At 41.8% G+C, this 17,682-nt stretch overlaps 1 protein-coding gene across 5 annotated transcripts in view; it reads left to right on the plus strand.

Moving 5' to 3' along the window:
- Positions 1–4,590: 4,590 nt before the first annotated feature.
- LOC111950105 (nuclear pore complex protein Nup98-Nup96) overlaps positions 4,591–17,682 on the plus strand; it is a 30,395-nt gene continuing 17,303 nt past the window's right edge. Inside the window, exons 1-11 of one of the 5 annotated variants that reach the window (XM_070434454.1) lie at positions 4,591–4,783; positions 5,872–5,978; positions 6,152–6,250; positions 7,178–7,225; positions 9,361–9,546; positions 10,031–10,173; positions 13,192–13,299; positions 13,456–13,642; positions 13,735–13,910; positions 13,988–14,131; positions 14,233–14,365. In XM_070434454.1, the coding sequence (XP_070290555.1) occupies positions 5,900–5,978; positions 6,152–6,250; positions 7,178–7,225; positions 9,361–9,546; positions 10,031–10,173; positions 13,192–13,299; positions 13,456–13,642; positions 13,735–13,910; positions 13,988–14,131; positions 14,233–14,365 (1,303 nt within the window). In that variant the 5' untranslated portion in view covers positions 4,591–4,783; positions 5,872–5,899. Of the gene's footprint in view, positions 4,784–4,898; positions 4,977–5,871; positions 5,979–6,151; positions 6,251–7,177; positions 7,226–9,360; positions 9,547–10,030; positions 10,174–13,191; positions 13,300–13,455; positions 13,643–13,734; positions 13,911–13,987; positions 14,132–14,229; positions 14,366–17,682 lie in introns of those variants that run through there. The other 4 variants (XM_023967466.2, XM_070434453.1, XM_023967470.2 and 1 more) reach the window with 4 other exon arrangements.

Consider the following 17,682-nt stretch of genomic DNA (forward strand, 5'->3'; position numbering starts at 1 on the left):
ATTCAAGTGTACGTCATCAGAAACATTCAACTCCAATTCCAGGTAACTACATAATGATATTACATGTCCTTAGACTTGGTTAGGTGCACATCTAATGTACATCTATTTTCATCCTTCATACTGCATGATTTTTTCCCCCACGATATGTTTAGAATTGTGATTGAAAAAATGCTTATTGTCATGTTACGACTAGTATTTATTACCTCACCCACAAGCCATTTGTGGGGCTGCAGCGTTTTACACTCTGAATGATGGAGAAGGAAAGAGGACTTTTTGTCTGTAGACCTCACAACAGCAACCACATTGTCCACATATTTTTTTTTCTTCTGACATTGCACTTTCTTCATAACTGTCATCTCTCATCACGTCCTCCACTTTCACCTTCTCTGACTTCATAATACTCTCATCTAAATGCTTTTGTGATTCATCCACAAGATTACTTTTATGTTGTGATTTGAAAAGCACACACGTGTCTAAAGACATTAAGTGCCTCGAAGAAAGAGGTGCTGTTGAGCAACAAGGAAAAAGCAAAAAGTTGCATACTCTTTGAGCCCTTTGTCATTTGTTTTCTTCCCAAATCCCTGTACGACAGGCTTAAGGATGTGGGCAGAGCACAGATGGAGCACTGTGAAGTCTTCGCAATCTTCTTTTTCCTCCAAGGAAACTATGCTGTGGGCTCTGTTTAGATAAGAAGTGATGCTCTCTTCGTTAAATGAGAGAAATACACTTCCAATCAGCACCCAGCTGAAATCAGCCTCCACCTGTCTCACCTTGTAGCTTGTCATTTGTGAGACCTTGCGTACTGTCTCCATTAACCAAAAGATTAATGTTGGGATGGAGTGCTGAACACTAATCATCTCGGGTACGGGGGGGGGGGGGGTATCCTTGCCCATTCCGGGCAGAACCAGAGCATAGTACAGAACTCTTTTACTGTCATTGCTAATCTTAGACACAACCCCACCAATGGTATCAATATGAAGAGTCACTGGACTGCGCTTTCTCAGATGTTCAACTAGGATCTTCAAACACTCTTCTGTGTACAAGTGAATGCCAAACGGCTCGACTTGGAGGTGCAGCATTTATCCATATGTAGTAGCTGAAGTTGTGGCACACTCCTTCAAAACTTTTGTGTAAGCATGAGCTCTAGCATCATGTCATCATGCAGCTTTGTGCTCTTTCTAATTTCAGCCCCAATCACTTTGAGAATATCTTTTGAAAGGCTTCTTATAATGTTGCCTGACAAAATCTCTTCTGTACGTGTGTTTTCTAACTGTCTGTAGTGGTAGTTGCTGACACCTTTTTGTGCTGCCTTTGCTACTGCACCTCTGCGATTATATCTTACAGGCCTACATCTTCTCTCACTTCGTTGGTGTGTCATCTCACCAAATCTGAATACCATGATGTTGACATATTTGCTATATTTGGTAGGTATTTTTTGTCGTCTAAACATGTATTTCGCTTTACACGACTGAAAGGTGCAGGTGGCCGAGGCACAGAAAGAAGTAAGGTGAGGCTTTTATCCGGCTGTGACTAGCTTTGAAATGCTAGTATTTGAATGTCAAGGTTGTAACGGGTGTTCTCCTCCTCTTCGCTTGAAGAGGAGGAGTAGGGATTGGACCAAAGAGCAGCGTTGTTATATGACATAATGAATTTATTAAAGTAAAGACGAAAAAACACGAAAACACTTTAACAAACTACAAAACAAAAAACGACYCAGACCGACCTGAACATAAGCACTTACATATACACGAAGAACGCACGAACAGGTACAGACTACAAACAAACCAAAACAGTCCCGTGTGGCGCTACAAACACACACACAGGAGACAATCACCCACAAACAAACAGTGAGAACATCCTACCTTAATATGGTTCTRAATCAGAGGAAATGAATTACACCTGCCTCTAATTGAGAACCATACCAGGTAACCCATTAACCAACATAGATACACATAACATAGAATGCCCACCCCAACTCACGCCCTGACCGACTAAACACATACAAAAACAACAGAAAACAGGTCAGGAACGTGACAAAGGTGCAGCATGGATTGACCTTATTAAATTCAGAATAAAGCACATCTGTCCATGGCTGTTGTAGATTTGAGGTACCTGGTAAGGGCTTTATTTTCTTCCACCTGTCCATCTTAATAGAAGTGGAAAATGACTTTGCCCCTGGTCTGGTCATTCTTTTAGCATCACTCACTTTCTGTCCCTCTGTCTCTGGAGTAGTGATCTAGTTGGTGTTGACTGAATTTCTGGTCATCATCAATATTTCCCTTTCCATTGTCATCTTTATTTGCCAGTTTCATGACATCCTCTGTTTCTAATGTGTTGTTCACTCGATCATTTTGTTGTTGTATGTTTTCTGTAATGACATTAAAAGTTAATTAATCACTATGTCAATACCTTTACGTGACTCAGAAATACAAAAAGCTATCAGAATGTAAGTTGATCACTGCACAGGAAAAAAAATGTAGTTTCAACATGTAGTTGTGGTGTGAATGTTATACATTTTGGTGTTACACAAAAGACGTAGGGATTTATTGTTCCAGTTAGAAATAGTAGGCCATGCATCAAATAACTATTTTCATCAGAAAAAGGAACCCTCAAATGCACTATTGCATTTTGTAAGTTGTCTGCAGGTTACTTGTTGTGAATGCACTCAAATATCAAGTCATGTAAACTGCGTGCTAATACTCACAGTAGAAGGATTTGTCTTAATGTACAGTACATGAAAGTGATGCTATGAAAAGGATTCTTTCACGTTATCAAGCTCACTCTGACTGACAAATCATTGCCTATTACTGTGATTAAAAAGAGCATTTGAAACATTGTTTTTCATGAGGCCTACCTGTACGCCTTCCTTCAAGCACCTCTGTTAGAAAACGGTATACATAACACTGGACTGAACCCCTAATTGTCAAACTAATATGAATGTACAACAATATAGAAGATACATGACTAGAGGAGAGGTTATGCAATATGGGTGTATATCCACTGCACGCTTCATAGGTGTGTAATTGGCATGACCAAGGAGCTATTGAAATGTAAAACTATGAAAAATGTACGTTACACCGCGTGATTTTACAGTACACAAACAAAAGTGTGCAATATATAAGGCTAGTCCGTGGACATTCTAAAGTTTGTTTGAGTCCAGTAGGTCACATGACCAAGGAGCTATTTAAATTTTAATGTTTGAAAAATTCATGTAAAATCGAGTGAGATGAAAATGGACAAACTAAAGGGTGTGCAATATAGATGGGTAGTCAGTGGACATTCTGAACCTTGTTTGAAGTCAGTAGGTCACATGACCAAGGAGCTATTGAAGTCTGAAAGTTTGAAAAATTCATGTAAAAACGTGTGAGATTAAAATGGACAAACTAAAGATTGTGCAATGTGTAGGCCCACTGACTGTACATTCTGAACCTTGTTTGAAGTCAGTAGGTCATATGACCAAAGAGCTATTGAAATTCAAAATGTAAATACAGAATTTAAAAAAGTGCCAGATGTATATTGATGAAAAAAAGGTGTGCGCAATATATGTCTATGCCATCGGGTTAGCTACAACCAGTTTTTAAAGTTTTAGGAGTAATGGTTAAAGAACTATTGAAATTTGAAAAATGTGATTTGTCACTATGTTGATGGTCTCTAACTGCTGTTGGTGGACGTAAGGAAAACTACAGGCGAACATCCGACCTGAAACTAATTTTACCTTGGTGAGAAACCGAACTTGCCATTTCCAAAAAGTTTAGCGAGGATGCAGCTTTGGAATCTATTGCCCAGGACAGGCTCTCCAACCCTGTCTTGGAGAGCTACCATCCTGTAGGTTTTCACTCCAACCCTAATCTAGCGCATCTGATTAGATAATTAGCTGGTTGATTAACTGAATCAGGTTAGTTACAACTGTGGTTGGAGCGAAAAGCTACAGGAAGGTTGGTACCTCTCCAGGAACAGGGCTGGAGAGCCCTGACCTAGGACATCAACAGCCAGCCTGGGTTTAATATAAACTGTACAGCACAAGTCTCAAAGAAGTCTAAGAAACGGGACATTATTGTGGCTACGGCAGAAACGTTTTTGGGATTTAAGGATTTTAAATCTGAAGATTTGCAAGGGGTACTGGCCCCGGAAGACCCGCCCTCCCAGGTTCCCCTTGAGTCTGTGTAGGGATTAGATCTGTTTTAGTTTTTAAAGGAAAACTTGTTTGGTAGTTATTACTTTTTGGTAGTTATTTTCTTCTATTTTATTTTGAGGGGGTTTTTGTTCCATTTTGGGGAATCATGTTTCTTTCCCCCACTGTAGGAGGCGGAACTTAACAGCCAAAATGTTACAGGTACTACTGAATGATGAAGTTCCCTCCTCCCAGGTTCCTGAGCCTGTGTAGAGATCTGAATAATACAGTTTTTGTTGGAAATTCAGGGTAGTAGCGTGAATTTGGTTAGTGTTTTTTTGTTTTTGGTAATTAGTATGATGTGTTCATCCAAAACGTTTTGTTTTGGTGATATTGTTTACAACCCCGTACCGTAGGTGGCGGTAATACACCGTGTGAGTGGTCTGCCAATAAAGAGAAAAATTATAATAATAAGAAGAAGAAGGAAAATAACGTTGGCGCACATCGAAATTTTCAAAGCATGACGCATTTTGGCCTCCTTACCGCAGATTGCCTGGTTGTGCGACGAGATTAGTTACGGAAACTAGCATTGCTAGTTAGCTATCCCCGTTTAGAGACTTCTACCTTATTTTCACCCATATTGTGACCGGATAGACCATAGTCTTATTTACGGTGAGTTTTAACATTGTCCTGCCGTCCCTTTTTCAACCATGTCAGTTAACGTGTTAGCACAACATCACAATTAGCATCACAACTAGTCGTGTTAGCAGTGTTGTGGTTCTGACTCACCAGCGACATTTGCGGATGTTTACAATGAACGTTAGCAGGCTAAACTGGTCATATCTGGTTTTATCTTGTGCGACTGGTACGGTGTTAGTGTGATCTATAATTTCATTTCATGCAATGTTTGACCATTGGAGTTGTGTTTAATTTGGCTACAGTAGTTAGCTAACTGACTAACGTCGACTGTTAAGGTTACTAATAATATCAGTATGTGTTGCTAGTAGTGCGCTAACTAGGTAGATTAGATAGCTAACGTTACCTAACGATGTCTGCCAGGCAGGCCACAGCGTGATAACATATTCTTCTGTCGCCTAACTGGCTTTCAGTCAGTCGTTAGTTAGCAAACCAGCCGACTGGTAGACGCTATGTTAGATATATCTAACGTTAGTTACCTAAATTGTTATAAAGCTTTCGAAATTGACTTTTGATCTTGCCTCTGGAAAATATAGAAGCGTGACTGGCAGGTGGTATGAATTGAACATGTGTGTACGGTGGTTAGTTAACTATTCTGGAAACCTCACACCAGAACGAATTAACTAAGTTACACCGCTTCTCTCAGTTCCAAATAGCAACTAGCTAAAGTTGATATTTTGTTGTTGTTGGCAAACGTGTCATAAATGCCATAGAAGACAGGTTAAACACCCGATGCTGAGCCCAATCAGCTGTCTCGTAGCCTGAAGCCTCTTTCGGAATGTGAACGTCATTAACACCCTGAAGTAAACAAGTTACTGCGTTCCCGCCAGAGTTATCAACTGCTTGCATGGCTACGAGAATACCTAAAAGATATGGACTGTGACTCATATTTTTTTTCCCAACGCCCAAAAATCATACATAGAAAGCTAACTATATCGATCTAGGTATTGGTAATTTAGAACATGTGTGATTACTGTAATTGCTCTCTAACTATCAAATCTGTTTGTCAATTCTGTGTGTCTGGGGATGTCAACTTAAGTTGTTCTATCTGTCATGCTGAGCAGACATATGCAGTCCTACTAGCTGGGGAAGATGTTCAACAAGTCGTTTGGTGCTCCCTTTGGGGGAGGGGCTGGAGGATTTGGGACTTCATCCACATTTGGGCAACAAAGTAAGTAACAACAGTGGGTGCATGGTGTACAGTTAGCTTTAATGTATGCCCTGGCAACTTGAGTACCCTTATGGTTTCACGCTTGTCTCATCAATGTCTTCGCCTTGGGATTCACTCTCAAATCAAACTTGTTGTGGATTATAAGAGGGGTGGTGTTGACCCTGTGTTTGCAGACACTAGCTTTGGGGCGGCAACAGGTGGCTTCGGAGCCTCAGCGTTTGGGGCGACCAACAACACTGGAGGACTCTTTGGGGCAACGCAGAATAAACCAGGTTTGCCACATCTCCCTGAGCCTGACTTTAACACGTTAATCCCTCAGTACCCACCTAGACCTGGCGAATATCGTTTCTGCTTAACATCCTGTAGTACAGGGGCCATAGCTGCTTTCCTTTTGACTTTGTTTCATTACAATCTCAGCTTAGGCCCAATAGCAGTGTGGTTTCTGCCACTACATTCTGGGTTTAGGAGCAGGCCATTGTTCTCCATTGCAGTGGTTTAGGGGTTAACATGGGTGACATCTGAGTGTTTAGGGTGACCATGTTCTTCATTTGAATGAAAAGCCACAGAAGAAAGGTGTCTGTGGTATAAGGTATTTTATAAATTGGGTGGTTGGAGCCCTGAATGCTGATTGGTTGAAAGCTGTGGTATACCACGGGTATGACAAAACATTTCTAATTGCGTTTATAATAGCAATAAGGCACCTTAGGGGGTTTGTGGTATATGGCCAATAAACCACTGCTAAGGGCGTTGTGCCTAAGAACAGCCCTGAGCCGTCGTAATTTGACCGTATACCGCACCCCCTCGTGCCTTATTGCTTAATTGTATAACTTGCATAACCACAGCAAAGTTACAGATTCCGTTGTTACATTTCCCACTGGTGTATTAACAAAAGATTCAGGAGGTTTTATATGTTTTGATGTGATGGCACTGATAAAGTACGATGTTGGGCATGTTTAAAACTAGCTTTTGTACTGTGACGTCTACCTGAACCGTGAACCTGCATGATCACACTGCCACTCGCAGTAGACCGAGAGCTGACTATGTGCTCTATACATTTTTCCATTATTCAATATACGATGGTGAGTGTTATCTGTGCCCGCCGTGATGCTGCTACTGACATGTGGTGGTTGATTGTATATGTGTGTGCGTGTGTGTGTGTCTGTCTAACCCCACCCTGTAATGCTCTACTCTCTCAAAAGTGGTGACAGCCAATCCTCAGCAAATCCACACTGGTGCAGGTAGAGGAGGTAAGCATTGGTTGCCGCGCGCGCACACACAACCCGCTCTTAAACAGGCGGCTGTGCACACATGAAAAGGCTGGACACTCAGTCGGTGTTATACTCTTGAAAGGGGGCTTCTGTGCATACAAAGTATATGCAATATGTAGTGTTTGGAGCAAAGCCACAGTCTGTATTCTTCTCTTAAAGGGAGTGTGATCATGTAGACAGGTGGCACTGTGTATGGCCCTATTGTCATACAGTTGAAGTCGGAAGTTTACATACACCTTAGCCAAATACATTTAAACTCTGTTTTTCACAAGTCCTGACATTTAATCCTAGTAAAAATTCCCTGTCTTAGGTCAGTTAAGATCATCACTTTATTTTAAGAATGTGAAATGTCAGAATAATAGTTGAGAGATTTATTTCAGCTTTTATTTCTTTTCATCACATTCCCAGTGGGTCAGAAGTTTACATACACCCAATTAGTATTTGGTAGCATTGCCTTTAAATTGTTTAACTTGGGTCAAATGTTTCGGGTAGCCTTCCACAAGCTTCCCACAATAAGTTGGGTGAATTTTGGCCCATTCCTCCTGACAGAGCTGTGTTAACTGAGTCAGGTTTCTAGGCCTCCTTGCTCACACACGCTTTTTCAGTTCTGCCCACACATCTTCTATAGGATTGAGTCAGGGCTTTGTGATGGCATCTCCAATACCTTGACTTTGTTGTCATTAAGCCATTTTGCCACAACTTTGGAAGTATGCGTGGGGTTATTGTCCATTTGGAAGACCCATTTGAGGACCAAGCTTTAACTCCTGACTGATGTCTTGAGATGTTGCTTCAATATTACCACATAATTTCCCTGCCTTATGGTGCCATCTATTTTTGTGAATTGCACCAGTCCCTCCTGCAGCAAGGCACACCCACAACATGATGCTGCCACCCCCGTGCTTCACGGTTGGGATGGTGTTCTTCGGCTTGCAAGCCCACCTCTTTTTCCTCCAAACCAAGCGATTGTCATTATGGCCAAACAGTTCTATTTTTTTTCATCAGACCAGAGGACATTTCTCCAAAAAGTAAGATCTTTGTCCCCATGTGCAGTTGAAACCGTAGTCTGGCTTTTTTTATGGCGGTTTTGGAGCAGTGGCTTCTTCCTTGCTGAGCGGCCTTTCAGGTTATGTCGATTAAGGACTCGTTTTACTGTGGATACAGATACTTTTCTACCTGTATCCTCCAGAATCACTTTTCGCACCAAAGTACGTTAATCTCTAAGAGACAGAATGCGTCTCCTTCCTAAGCGATATGACGGCTGCGTGGTCCCATGGTGTTATACTTGCGTACTATTGTTTGTACAGATGAAAGTTGTACCTTTAGGCGTTTGGAAATTACTCCCAAGGAGAACCAGACTTGTGGAGGTCTACATGCTTTTTTTTTTGAGGTCTTGGCTGATTTCTTTTGATTTTCCCATGATGTCAAGCCAACTAGGCACTGAGTTTGAAGGTAGGCCTTGAAAGCATCCACAGGTACCCTTCAATTGACTGAAAGGATGTCAATTAGCCTATCAGAAGTTTCTAAAGCCATGACATCCTTTTCTGGAATTTTCCGAGCTGTTTAAGGCACAGTCCACTTAGTGTATGTAAACTTCTGACCCACTGGAATTTGATACAGTGAAAAATCTGTCTGTAAACAATTGTTGAAAAAATTACTTGTCATGCACACAGTAGATGTCCTAACCGACTTTGCCAAAAACTATAGTTTGTTAACAAGAAATTTGTGGAGTGGTTGAAAAACTAGTTTTAATGACTCCAACCTAAGTGTATGTAAACTTCCGACTTCAACTGTATGTGAGAGTGAGTGGACTGTTTGTGCTGAGTGAGAGGAAGAAAATGGAGCTGTGGAGAGAGCGATGAAGGGCTGCATGTTTTGTGACGACATCTCCTTGTGATGAAATGAAATGATCGGAGCTCCTGTAAAGTAGTTGCGCCGAACCCAAAGGTCTGTACTGGTTTTGATCACCAATGCACAACTACAGTTCTAGAGGATCCTTGGTGAACATGAAACCAAACCATTGGCCCAGGTTCCTACAAGAATTTGAGTTGTGCACTCCTACAATAAGCCAAAGGGACCTGTGTGTGAGCTAGTTTGGTTTGTATGTCCCTCCCCAGGTGGCCTTTTTGGTTCCAGTACCTTCAGCCAGCCCGTGACGTCATCCACCAGTAGCGGCTTTGGCTTTGGCGTGTCCAGCGGCACCTCCACCAGCCTGTTCGGCAGCACCAACACGGGCGGCGGCGGAGGACTCTTCTCCCAGCAGAGCAATGCCTTCGGCGCTGCCAAACCAGCCTCATTTGGCAGTCAGTCTCTTTTTTTTAATTGTCTAGCATTGGTCTTTTAAACCGGTTTACCAAATAATTAGAATCAGTAGTACCAATAGGCATTCCCATTCAAGTAAATGATGTGGCCGGTGGGACAATGGTCATATTAGGTGTTCTATATGTGTTGTGAGTTCTGTGCCTTTKTCATAGTTCCATGCGTGCAACAATGGCAAATAGAACTTGTTTTGGATTTTGATTATTTTGTGCTGACACTCCGATGGCCATTCCAGAGCCTTCTATTTAGCCGACCAAATAGTAGTAAATAGAGAGCTCTGGTCTATTCTAGTAATTGTGATTATCTGCTGGTGTATAATGAGATCATGATGTGTAATACCTTTGTTTATTTTCTTTTAATATATGAATGTATTTTTATAGCTAGGCTCCTCATGATGATGTATTGCTTGTTTGTGTTATGCTTTTTAAGTGCTCTGAGATCGTAATGATGTGTATTTAATTTTTTTAGCGTTCGGTACGAGCACGGCCAGCACTGGGGGGCTGTTTGGGGCGACCAACTCCAACCCTTTCGGAGGGGRGTCTACCTCCCTGTTCGGAGCATCAGGGTTTACCCAGCAGGCTGCCCAGCCAGGCACCACTGTCAAGTTCAACGTGAGTTTGGCCTGAGTTTGGTGGGTGGGGGGGCACTGACAAGGTGCGCAGACGCAGAATGTGTCCCCCATTCAGTGATGCTTGCTTTATCCAAATTCACATGTGACAGCTGTGGGCAGCCAGCCGCATCCCCTAACCAGCCATTAGCCTACTCTGCTGCTTCTCTCTGTCCGTTCTGTCTGCATCTCCATCAGTTTTAAAATGTTATTTCGCCGTGATGCTGGGGTGTGCAGACAGTGATGGGGTTTGTGTTAATAGAGGAAACACAGTCAACCTTGTGCCTTTACGTAACTGAAATCCTCAAGTTTATAGCCCAAACCCCATTCTACCGCGACTGGGCGAACGTGTTATATAAMTTTATAAACCATGTTACGGGCCAGTTTAAACTACTCGTGGGCTGCAAGTTTTTGGTTTGATAACAAACGGCCTTGTTTAGTCATGGCTAGCTAGCTAACACCCTTGACTATGCACACGTTTGGATGGCACAGGAAAAAAAGGGATGGATAGCCTTCTCAAAGAGATGCTTTAAAGGTAGGATGCATATGCCTAATCAATGTAATTGTAAGTTAAATCTGAATCATATTTTTTTCTGGTMTTCTTAAAATTCTGGTTTCTGCTTAACTTATGGGAGGTGTGAGAGGGAGTAAGCTTGTGTGGGAGGGAGCTTGTGTAGGCTGTAAAGTTGTCTGAAGAGTTGGCTAAATATGGTTCCCCTTACTGCCACAATGACAATGCAGATCATTTGTGCATTTACACTGAGTATAGGAAGCATTAAGAACACCTGCTCTTTCCATGAGACTGACCAGTTGAAAGCTATGATCCCTTATTGATGTCTCTTGTTAATTCCATTTCAATCAGTGTAGATGAAGGGAGGAGATTGGTTGAGGAAGGATTTTTAAGCTTGAGTCATGGATTGTGTATGTGTGCCAGTCAGAGGGTGAATTGTCAAGACAAAAGATTTAACTGCCTTTGAACGGTTTGCCTGGCACCTACTACTACTACTACTACTACTACGGTAGTAGGTGCCAGGCGCACCGGTTTCTGCCAAAAACTGCAATGCTGCTGGGTTTTTCCACGCTCAACCTTTCCCCGTGTGTATCAAGAATGGTCCACCACCCAAAGGACATCCAGCCAACTTGACAGAACTGTGGGAAGCATTGGAGTTAACATGGGCCGGAATCCCTGTGGAATGCTTTCAACACCTTGTAGAGTCTGTCCCAATGAATTGAGGGCAAAAGAGGGTGCAACTCAATATTAGGAAGGTGTTTCTAATGTTTTGTACTCTGTGTATATTCATTATAACATTCCTCCTGCACACAGGTAGGCCTTTGGATATATGCAAATCGGGTATTTTCTGCAGTAGCCTTTTCTATTATGCAGTGAAAGGTGCAGTGTTTCCGCCTCTCAAAAATATGATGGTGTAAAGTGTTCAGTGTTTTTATATATAGTTCTTAAAATAAAGATAATCTTTGAGAACTTTGGGGGCTATTTTCTGCATTACCAAATGAGGAGAAACAAACTTCACACACCAGTCAGAGTTATACTTAAACTACATCTTTAAACATAAGATAGCACTTGACTTTCAATGATGCGCCATTTCTAATGAACCATTGAAAGTGACAAAACAAAAGTACAAAGATCTTTTATAGCCAAGATACACCCCTCTCAACCTACATGACGAATCACAGATATTAGGAACACTTCACAAAGGGACTTTATAATTGAAAATGGAGTATCCCTTAGCCAGATAACATTCGCTATAAATTATCGTTCAGTTTGGTCCCTAAGTCGATGTTCTAATCCCGTTCCTGGTAATTCATAGCACAAAAACACCATCTCATCCAATGGCATAAATCAATTGTCAACTCTAGATACTCCAATCTCAAGTAAACCCCCTCTTGACCCCACTCCTGGACATGCTCACTGAGGGGAGTGAGCCTCTAGGTCATACACTATCCCAGGATAAGTGCAACATCAGAGAGGACATATGATGMTTCCAGACACTGCCATACACCTCCCCCAATACCAAAGGAGGGAGTGACTTGCGCACAGACATTGTGGGGCAAGTATTGGTTCACCCTTAATCACGCCATCCCTTCACATGGTTTAACAGATACATTTACATATGAAAACAATGTTCCATCCTGTCCTCTTCCCTTTCTGATATTCTGCATAGCACCAGAGACATGTAAAAGACAAGCCTGACCTCTCCCCTCTCTGGGCCCCAAGTGACTAAGCCCCAGCTGAGGGAAGAAATGCATCTGCCAACACTAGATTATATTAGAAATGCATTCTAACAAAAAGTATATCACATAAGAATATTATGCAGATATGACATCTTAATTACTTATGTTACCCAACTAATTCTGATTCATCCACCACAATTTACAATCACCAAAATGAAAACGGACAGTCGGGGTGAATCAAAAATTCKAAAAATGTATTTTTTGTTTTGAGTCACTCACCTAGCATAAGAACACTGCATAAGCCATGGCAACATGTGTAGCATTGCAGGAAGTTAGCTTTAAAACAGGAACAGTCTGCGGCCAAGAGGGCCTCTAAAATTTGCGGCCGGAGACTGCTCCATTGACSACAGCCACTACCACTCGGTATCGTGATACTTGGCCTGGTATCACATCGTTAGTAAAATGTTGGTATTATGACAATCTCATTCTGAAAATAGGCTAAATGTTTTGCAGTTAACAGATTTTTCCAGTGTTTCTGTGCAAAATAATTATTCTCTCCTTTTTGGGCCCTCACTAGTTTGCATCCCTGTGACCTAGGCTAGCCAACTACACCTGGGCCAAACTACTGTACTAGTACTCTTTGCCATGTGTCGTGTACGAAATGTTATTTCATCTGGAATGTACTGTACTTAATGCTGTATGTCTATGCAACTCTTTACTGTAATCCTAATTCCGAGGTCAGTTTTCTCTGCTATGTGTACAAGTAATCAGTTCAACCTGCTCTAATACAGTAGAGTTTSTACCCCATTGAATCTCCTCTGCTGTCGTCCAGCCTCCAACAGGAAGTGACACCATGGTGAAAGGGGGTGTGACGGCAAGCATCAACACCAAGCACCAGTGCATCACGGCCATGAAGGAGTATGAGAACAAATCACTGGAGGTGGGTCATTGTTAGGCATTTACTTTCACCTGTCCTCTATCTTTCAGATCAGGGAAAATGGAAGGGAAAGAGATGAGAGGGATCCACTTCAGAGTATTGAGATACATCCAGGCCTCTCACCCCCTCTCTCCTTTGTGGTGTGTTGCCTCTGTGTAGGAGCTGAGGTTTGAGGACTACCAGGCAGGGAGGAAGGGACCCACTAACCCTATGGCTGCACCAACAGGGGGTATCTTTGGGGCTGCAGCCGCAGCCACCCCCAGTACAGGGGCTACAGGGCTGTTTGGCTCCTCAGCCACTAACACAGGCTTCTCCTTTGGCCAGGCCAAAACCACCTTCGGAACTAGTAAGTCACACCGAGCCCTATAGAAAATATAAATACCATAAATTCTATCGGAATGTTGTAACTCCCTCTCACCTCCTTCCCTCTGTCCTCAGGTGCGGGTGGGTTTGGTGCAGCCACAGGCAGTCTGTTTGGGCAGCAGCAGCCCCAGCAGGCCCAGCAGGCAGTCAGCCTGTTCAAGCCCTTCGGCCAGGCCACAACCACCCCCAACACAGGCTTCTCCTTCGGCAACACCAGCACCATGGGCCAGCCCCAACAAACCAGCACCATGGTGAGAGCCTACACACACATGTTAACGCATGCCTAACATAGTACCATTCCAGTAGAGTAACTCTTTCTCCATCCCAGGGGGGTCTGTTTGGGGCCACGGCAGCATCCCAGGCAGGGGGGTTGTTTGGAAATACCGCTCAGACCGCACCAGCTACGGGCTTTGGGACAGGCACCGGACTCTTTGGACAAACCAACACCGCTTTCGGCAACGTCGGCACACAGGTATTAATTGACTCAACTGATAATGCCTTTACAAAGTTGTTCGGTACAGTATGATGGATGTATATTAATATGGTGTCTGTCTGTGCTCCTATCCCTAGCAGGGCTTGTTTGGTAATAAAACGGCAGGGTTTGGTGTCACCACTACCAGCGCCCCGTCGTTTGGCACGGGCACCGGCCTCTTCGGCAACAAACCTGCCCTCACTCTCGGAACAGCTACCAACACATCCAACTTTGGTGAGTTGATAATCTGCCCTTATTTGTATGCACCTGTGTGACGAAGGCTAGTACATGCTAATAAACCGTCTGTAGGGCAGGGTGGTATACCGTGTTTTACGATGTACAGGTATGATGCATTGATAGGTTTGGGTTTTTAAATTCTATAACGGTATTTAAATGTTTGGTTTGTTAAATGTGATCTGCAACTCTGGCAAGTGTAATGTCCACTTCTATAGTTTACTCCGTTTGCTACTTGTCGTCTTTCTCCTTCCTGCTACTGCATGCCGTTTCCCACACCATGTTCTATGGACAGATGAGTCAAAAGTATCACTTTTTTGACGACATGAGTCCCATTATGCCTGGTGGAACCAAACACTGCATTCCACAGTAAAATAGAAACCGCAACACATTTTGAAGTTTTGGAATGGCCTAGTCAAAGTCCAGACCTAAACCCCACTGTGACGTTGTTAGGACTTTAAACGAGCAGTTCATGCTTGAAAACCCACAAATGTTGCTGAGTTAAAGCAGTTGCGCATGGAAGGGTTGGCCAAAATTCCTCCACAGCGATCTGAGAGACTGATCAACAACTACAGGAAAGCATTTGATTGGAGTCATTGCAGTTAAAGGTGGCACAACAACCAGTTGAGTGTCAGGTGGCAATTACTTTTTCACACTTGGGTGTTTCATAACTTTGATTATGAAATAAGTTGAATGTTATTTGTTCAGTCAAGTTTATTTAAAAAAAATCTGATATTAGGTTTTGGTTGAAGATCAGATAACATTCAGTATTCAAAATATGCWTAAGTAGAGAATTAGAAAGGGGGCAAATACCTTTTCACAGCACTGTAGATGCAGAAAGATGTTGGTGACAAAGATTCTGCTTTCTACAAGTGTTCTATAATTTCACTTCCTTTATAGGGATGGTGATTTGAAATGTTTTAAAACTTGTTAGGGCTAGGGTCCTTTTTTCTCAATTTCCGCCTGACTGACATGCCCAAAGTAAACTGCCTGTTGCTCAGGCCCTGAAGCCAGGATATGCATATAATTMGTACCATTGGAAAGAAAATACTTAGATGTTTGTATAAATGTTAAAATAATGTAGGAGACTATAACACAATAAAAATGGTAGGAGAAAATCCAAAGAAAACCAACCGGAATTTTTTTTKTTTTGAGATCCCATGCTCTTACAATGGAAATATGGGCATGGGCATAATGAATTCTAGCCCACAGGATGCAATTCCTATGGCGTCCACAGGGTGTCAGCAGTCTATGTTCAAGGTTTCAGGCTTGTAACTTCCAAAACAAGTAAGAAATAGTTTTAGTAGAAGGACACGCTCTTGTAAATTTGTGTTTGGGCACATGATGAAGACAAGACCCACCTGCTAATATCGGTTTCCTATTGAACGTACTTCTTTCCGGAAGAAATATTATAGTTTGATTACATTTTAGGGTATCTGAGGAGTCAATAGAAATGTATTTGGACTTGTTTTAACAAAGTTTAGCGGTAGATTTTCAGATTCCTTTATCTGCATGTTGAACGAGTGGATTACTCAAATCGATGGCGCCAACTAAATTGACTTTTTGGGATATAAATAAAGAAGGATTTTATCTAACAAAACGACGCTACATGTTATAGCTGGGACCCTTTTGGATGACAAATCAGAGGAAGATTTTCAAAAAGTAAGTGAATATTTAATCGCTATTTGTGAATTTATGAAACCTGTGCCGGTGGAAAAATATTGATGTGGGGCGTCGTCCTCAAACAATCGCATGGCATGCTTTCGTTGTGATGGCTACTGTAAATCGGACAGTGSAGTTGGATTAACAAGAATTTAAGCTTTCAACCGATATAAGACACTTGTATGTACCTAAATGTTTAATATCCATAATTTTTATGATTATTTATTTGATTTGCGCGCCCTCCAGTTTCACTGGAAGTTGTCCCGCTAGCAGGACGTCTAGCCCTAAGAAGTTTTTAAGAATGAAAAGTGAATTGCTTTGCCACATTTTTTGCAATATTACTTTAGTTCCTTGTTACAAACAATGCATATTTTGGAATATTTTTAATCTGTACATGCTTCCTTCTTTTCCCTCTGTGAAATCCCTGCTGGTTTCCTTCTCCGGCAACCGAGTTAGGAAGAACGCATAGATCTTTGTTGTGACTGGGTGAAATAATGAATTGTAATTAATAACTTCACCATGCTCAAAGGGATATTCAATCTCTGCCTTTTTTATTTGTATCCATCTACCAATAGGTATCCTTTGCGAGCCATTGGAAAACCTCCCTGAACTTTGGTTGAATCTGTGTTTGACATTCACTAATCGACTGAGGGACCTTACAATTATCTATATGTGTGGGGTACAAAGATGAGGTAGTCCTAAAGAACTTATTTAGGCTTGCCATAACAAAGGGGTGAGTACTTATTGACTCAAGACATTTCAGCTTTTCATTAAAAAAAATAATAATAATTTGAATGAAAAAAATGAAACACAATTCCACTTTGACGTTATGGGCTTTTGTGTGTAGGCCAGTGCCAAACAAAATCTAAATGTAATCAATTTTAAATTCTGGCAGTAACCGAACAAAATGTGTGTGTACTTTCTGAAGGCACTATCTATATGCCAACAATGCCTAATTTATCATAACCATTACAGATAACAAATCCTAATGGCTAAATTTCCCCATTTCTTTTAATATAGTGTAAAAAAAATTAAAAAAGTGCATTTTAAAATTTATTTAACCATAATATCAACTGGTTATATCGTGGAACACAATCTTCAAAAAGGCAGTAACTGCTTGTGGAAGCCTATGGCATTAGGGTTGGGTGATGTAACCTTTGACCTGTTGTGATCTTCCCATAACTTTTATACCCCCAAAAAGTATTTAAAAGTAATAATATATATTTAATAACCCCGCTACGATAGTTTAGTTATAGCGCAAAATCAAATTCAACTGAAGCAATCATGACAACCATGAGGTAATGGCAAATCTTTTATTTTTATATTCCTTTCYGTGGAGGAGCAGGACAGGTTTGTGTACGTGTCTGTTTCTATCTGTGTGGCAGGCACATGATGGAGCAGTGACTATCTGAGGAACGGGCTGTCTTTATTTTTTATTTTATTTAACTAGGCAAGTCAGTTAAGAACAAATTCTTATTTACAAACCCGGACAACACTGGGTCAATTGTGCACTGCACTAAGGGATTCCCAATCACGGCCGGATGTGATGCAGCCTGGATTCGAACCAGGTACTGCAGTGTCTTAGACCACTGCGCCACTCGGGAGTCTTACCGTAGTGAGCTCGATTATAGGCCTACATCATGGGCTGGGTAGAT

This window comes from Salvelinus sp. IW2-2015, linkage group LG23 (genome assembly GCF_002910315.2).
Source record: "Salvelinus sp. IW2-2015 linkage group LG23, ASM291031v2, whole genome shotgun sequence".
In the NCBI taxonomy this organism is placed as follows: Eukaryota; Metazoa; Chordata; class Actinopteri; order Salmoniformes; family Salmonidae; genus Salvelinus; species Salvelinus sp. IW2-2015.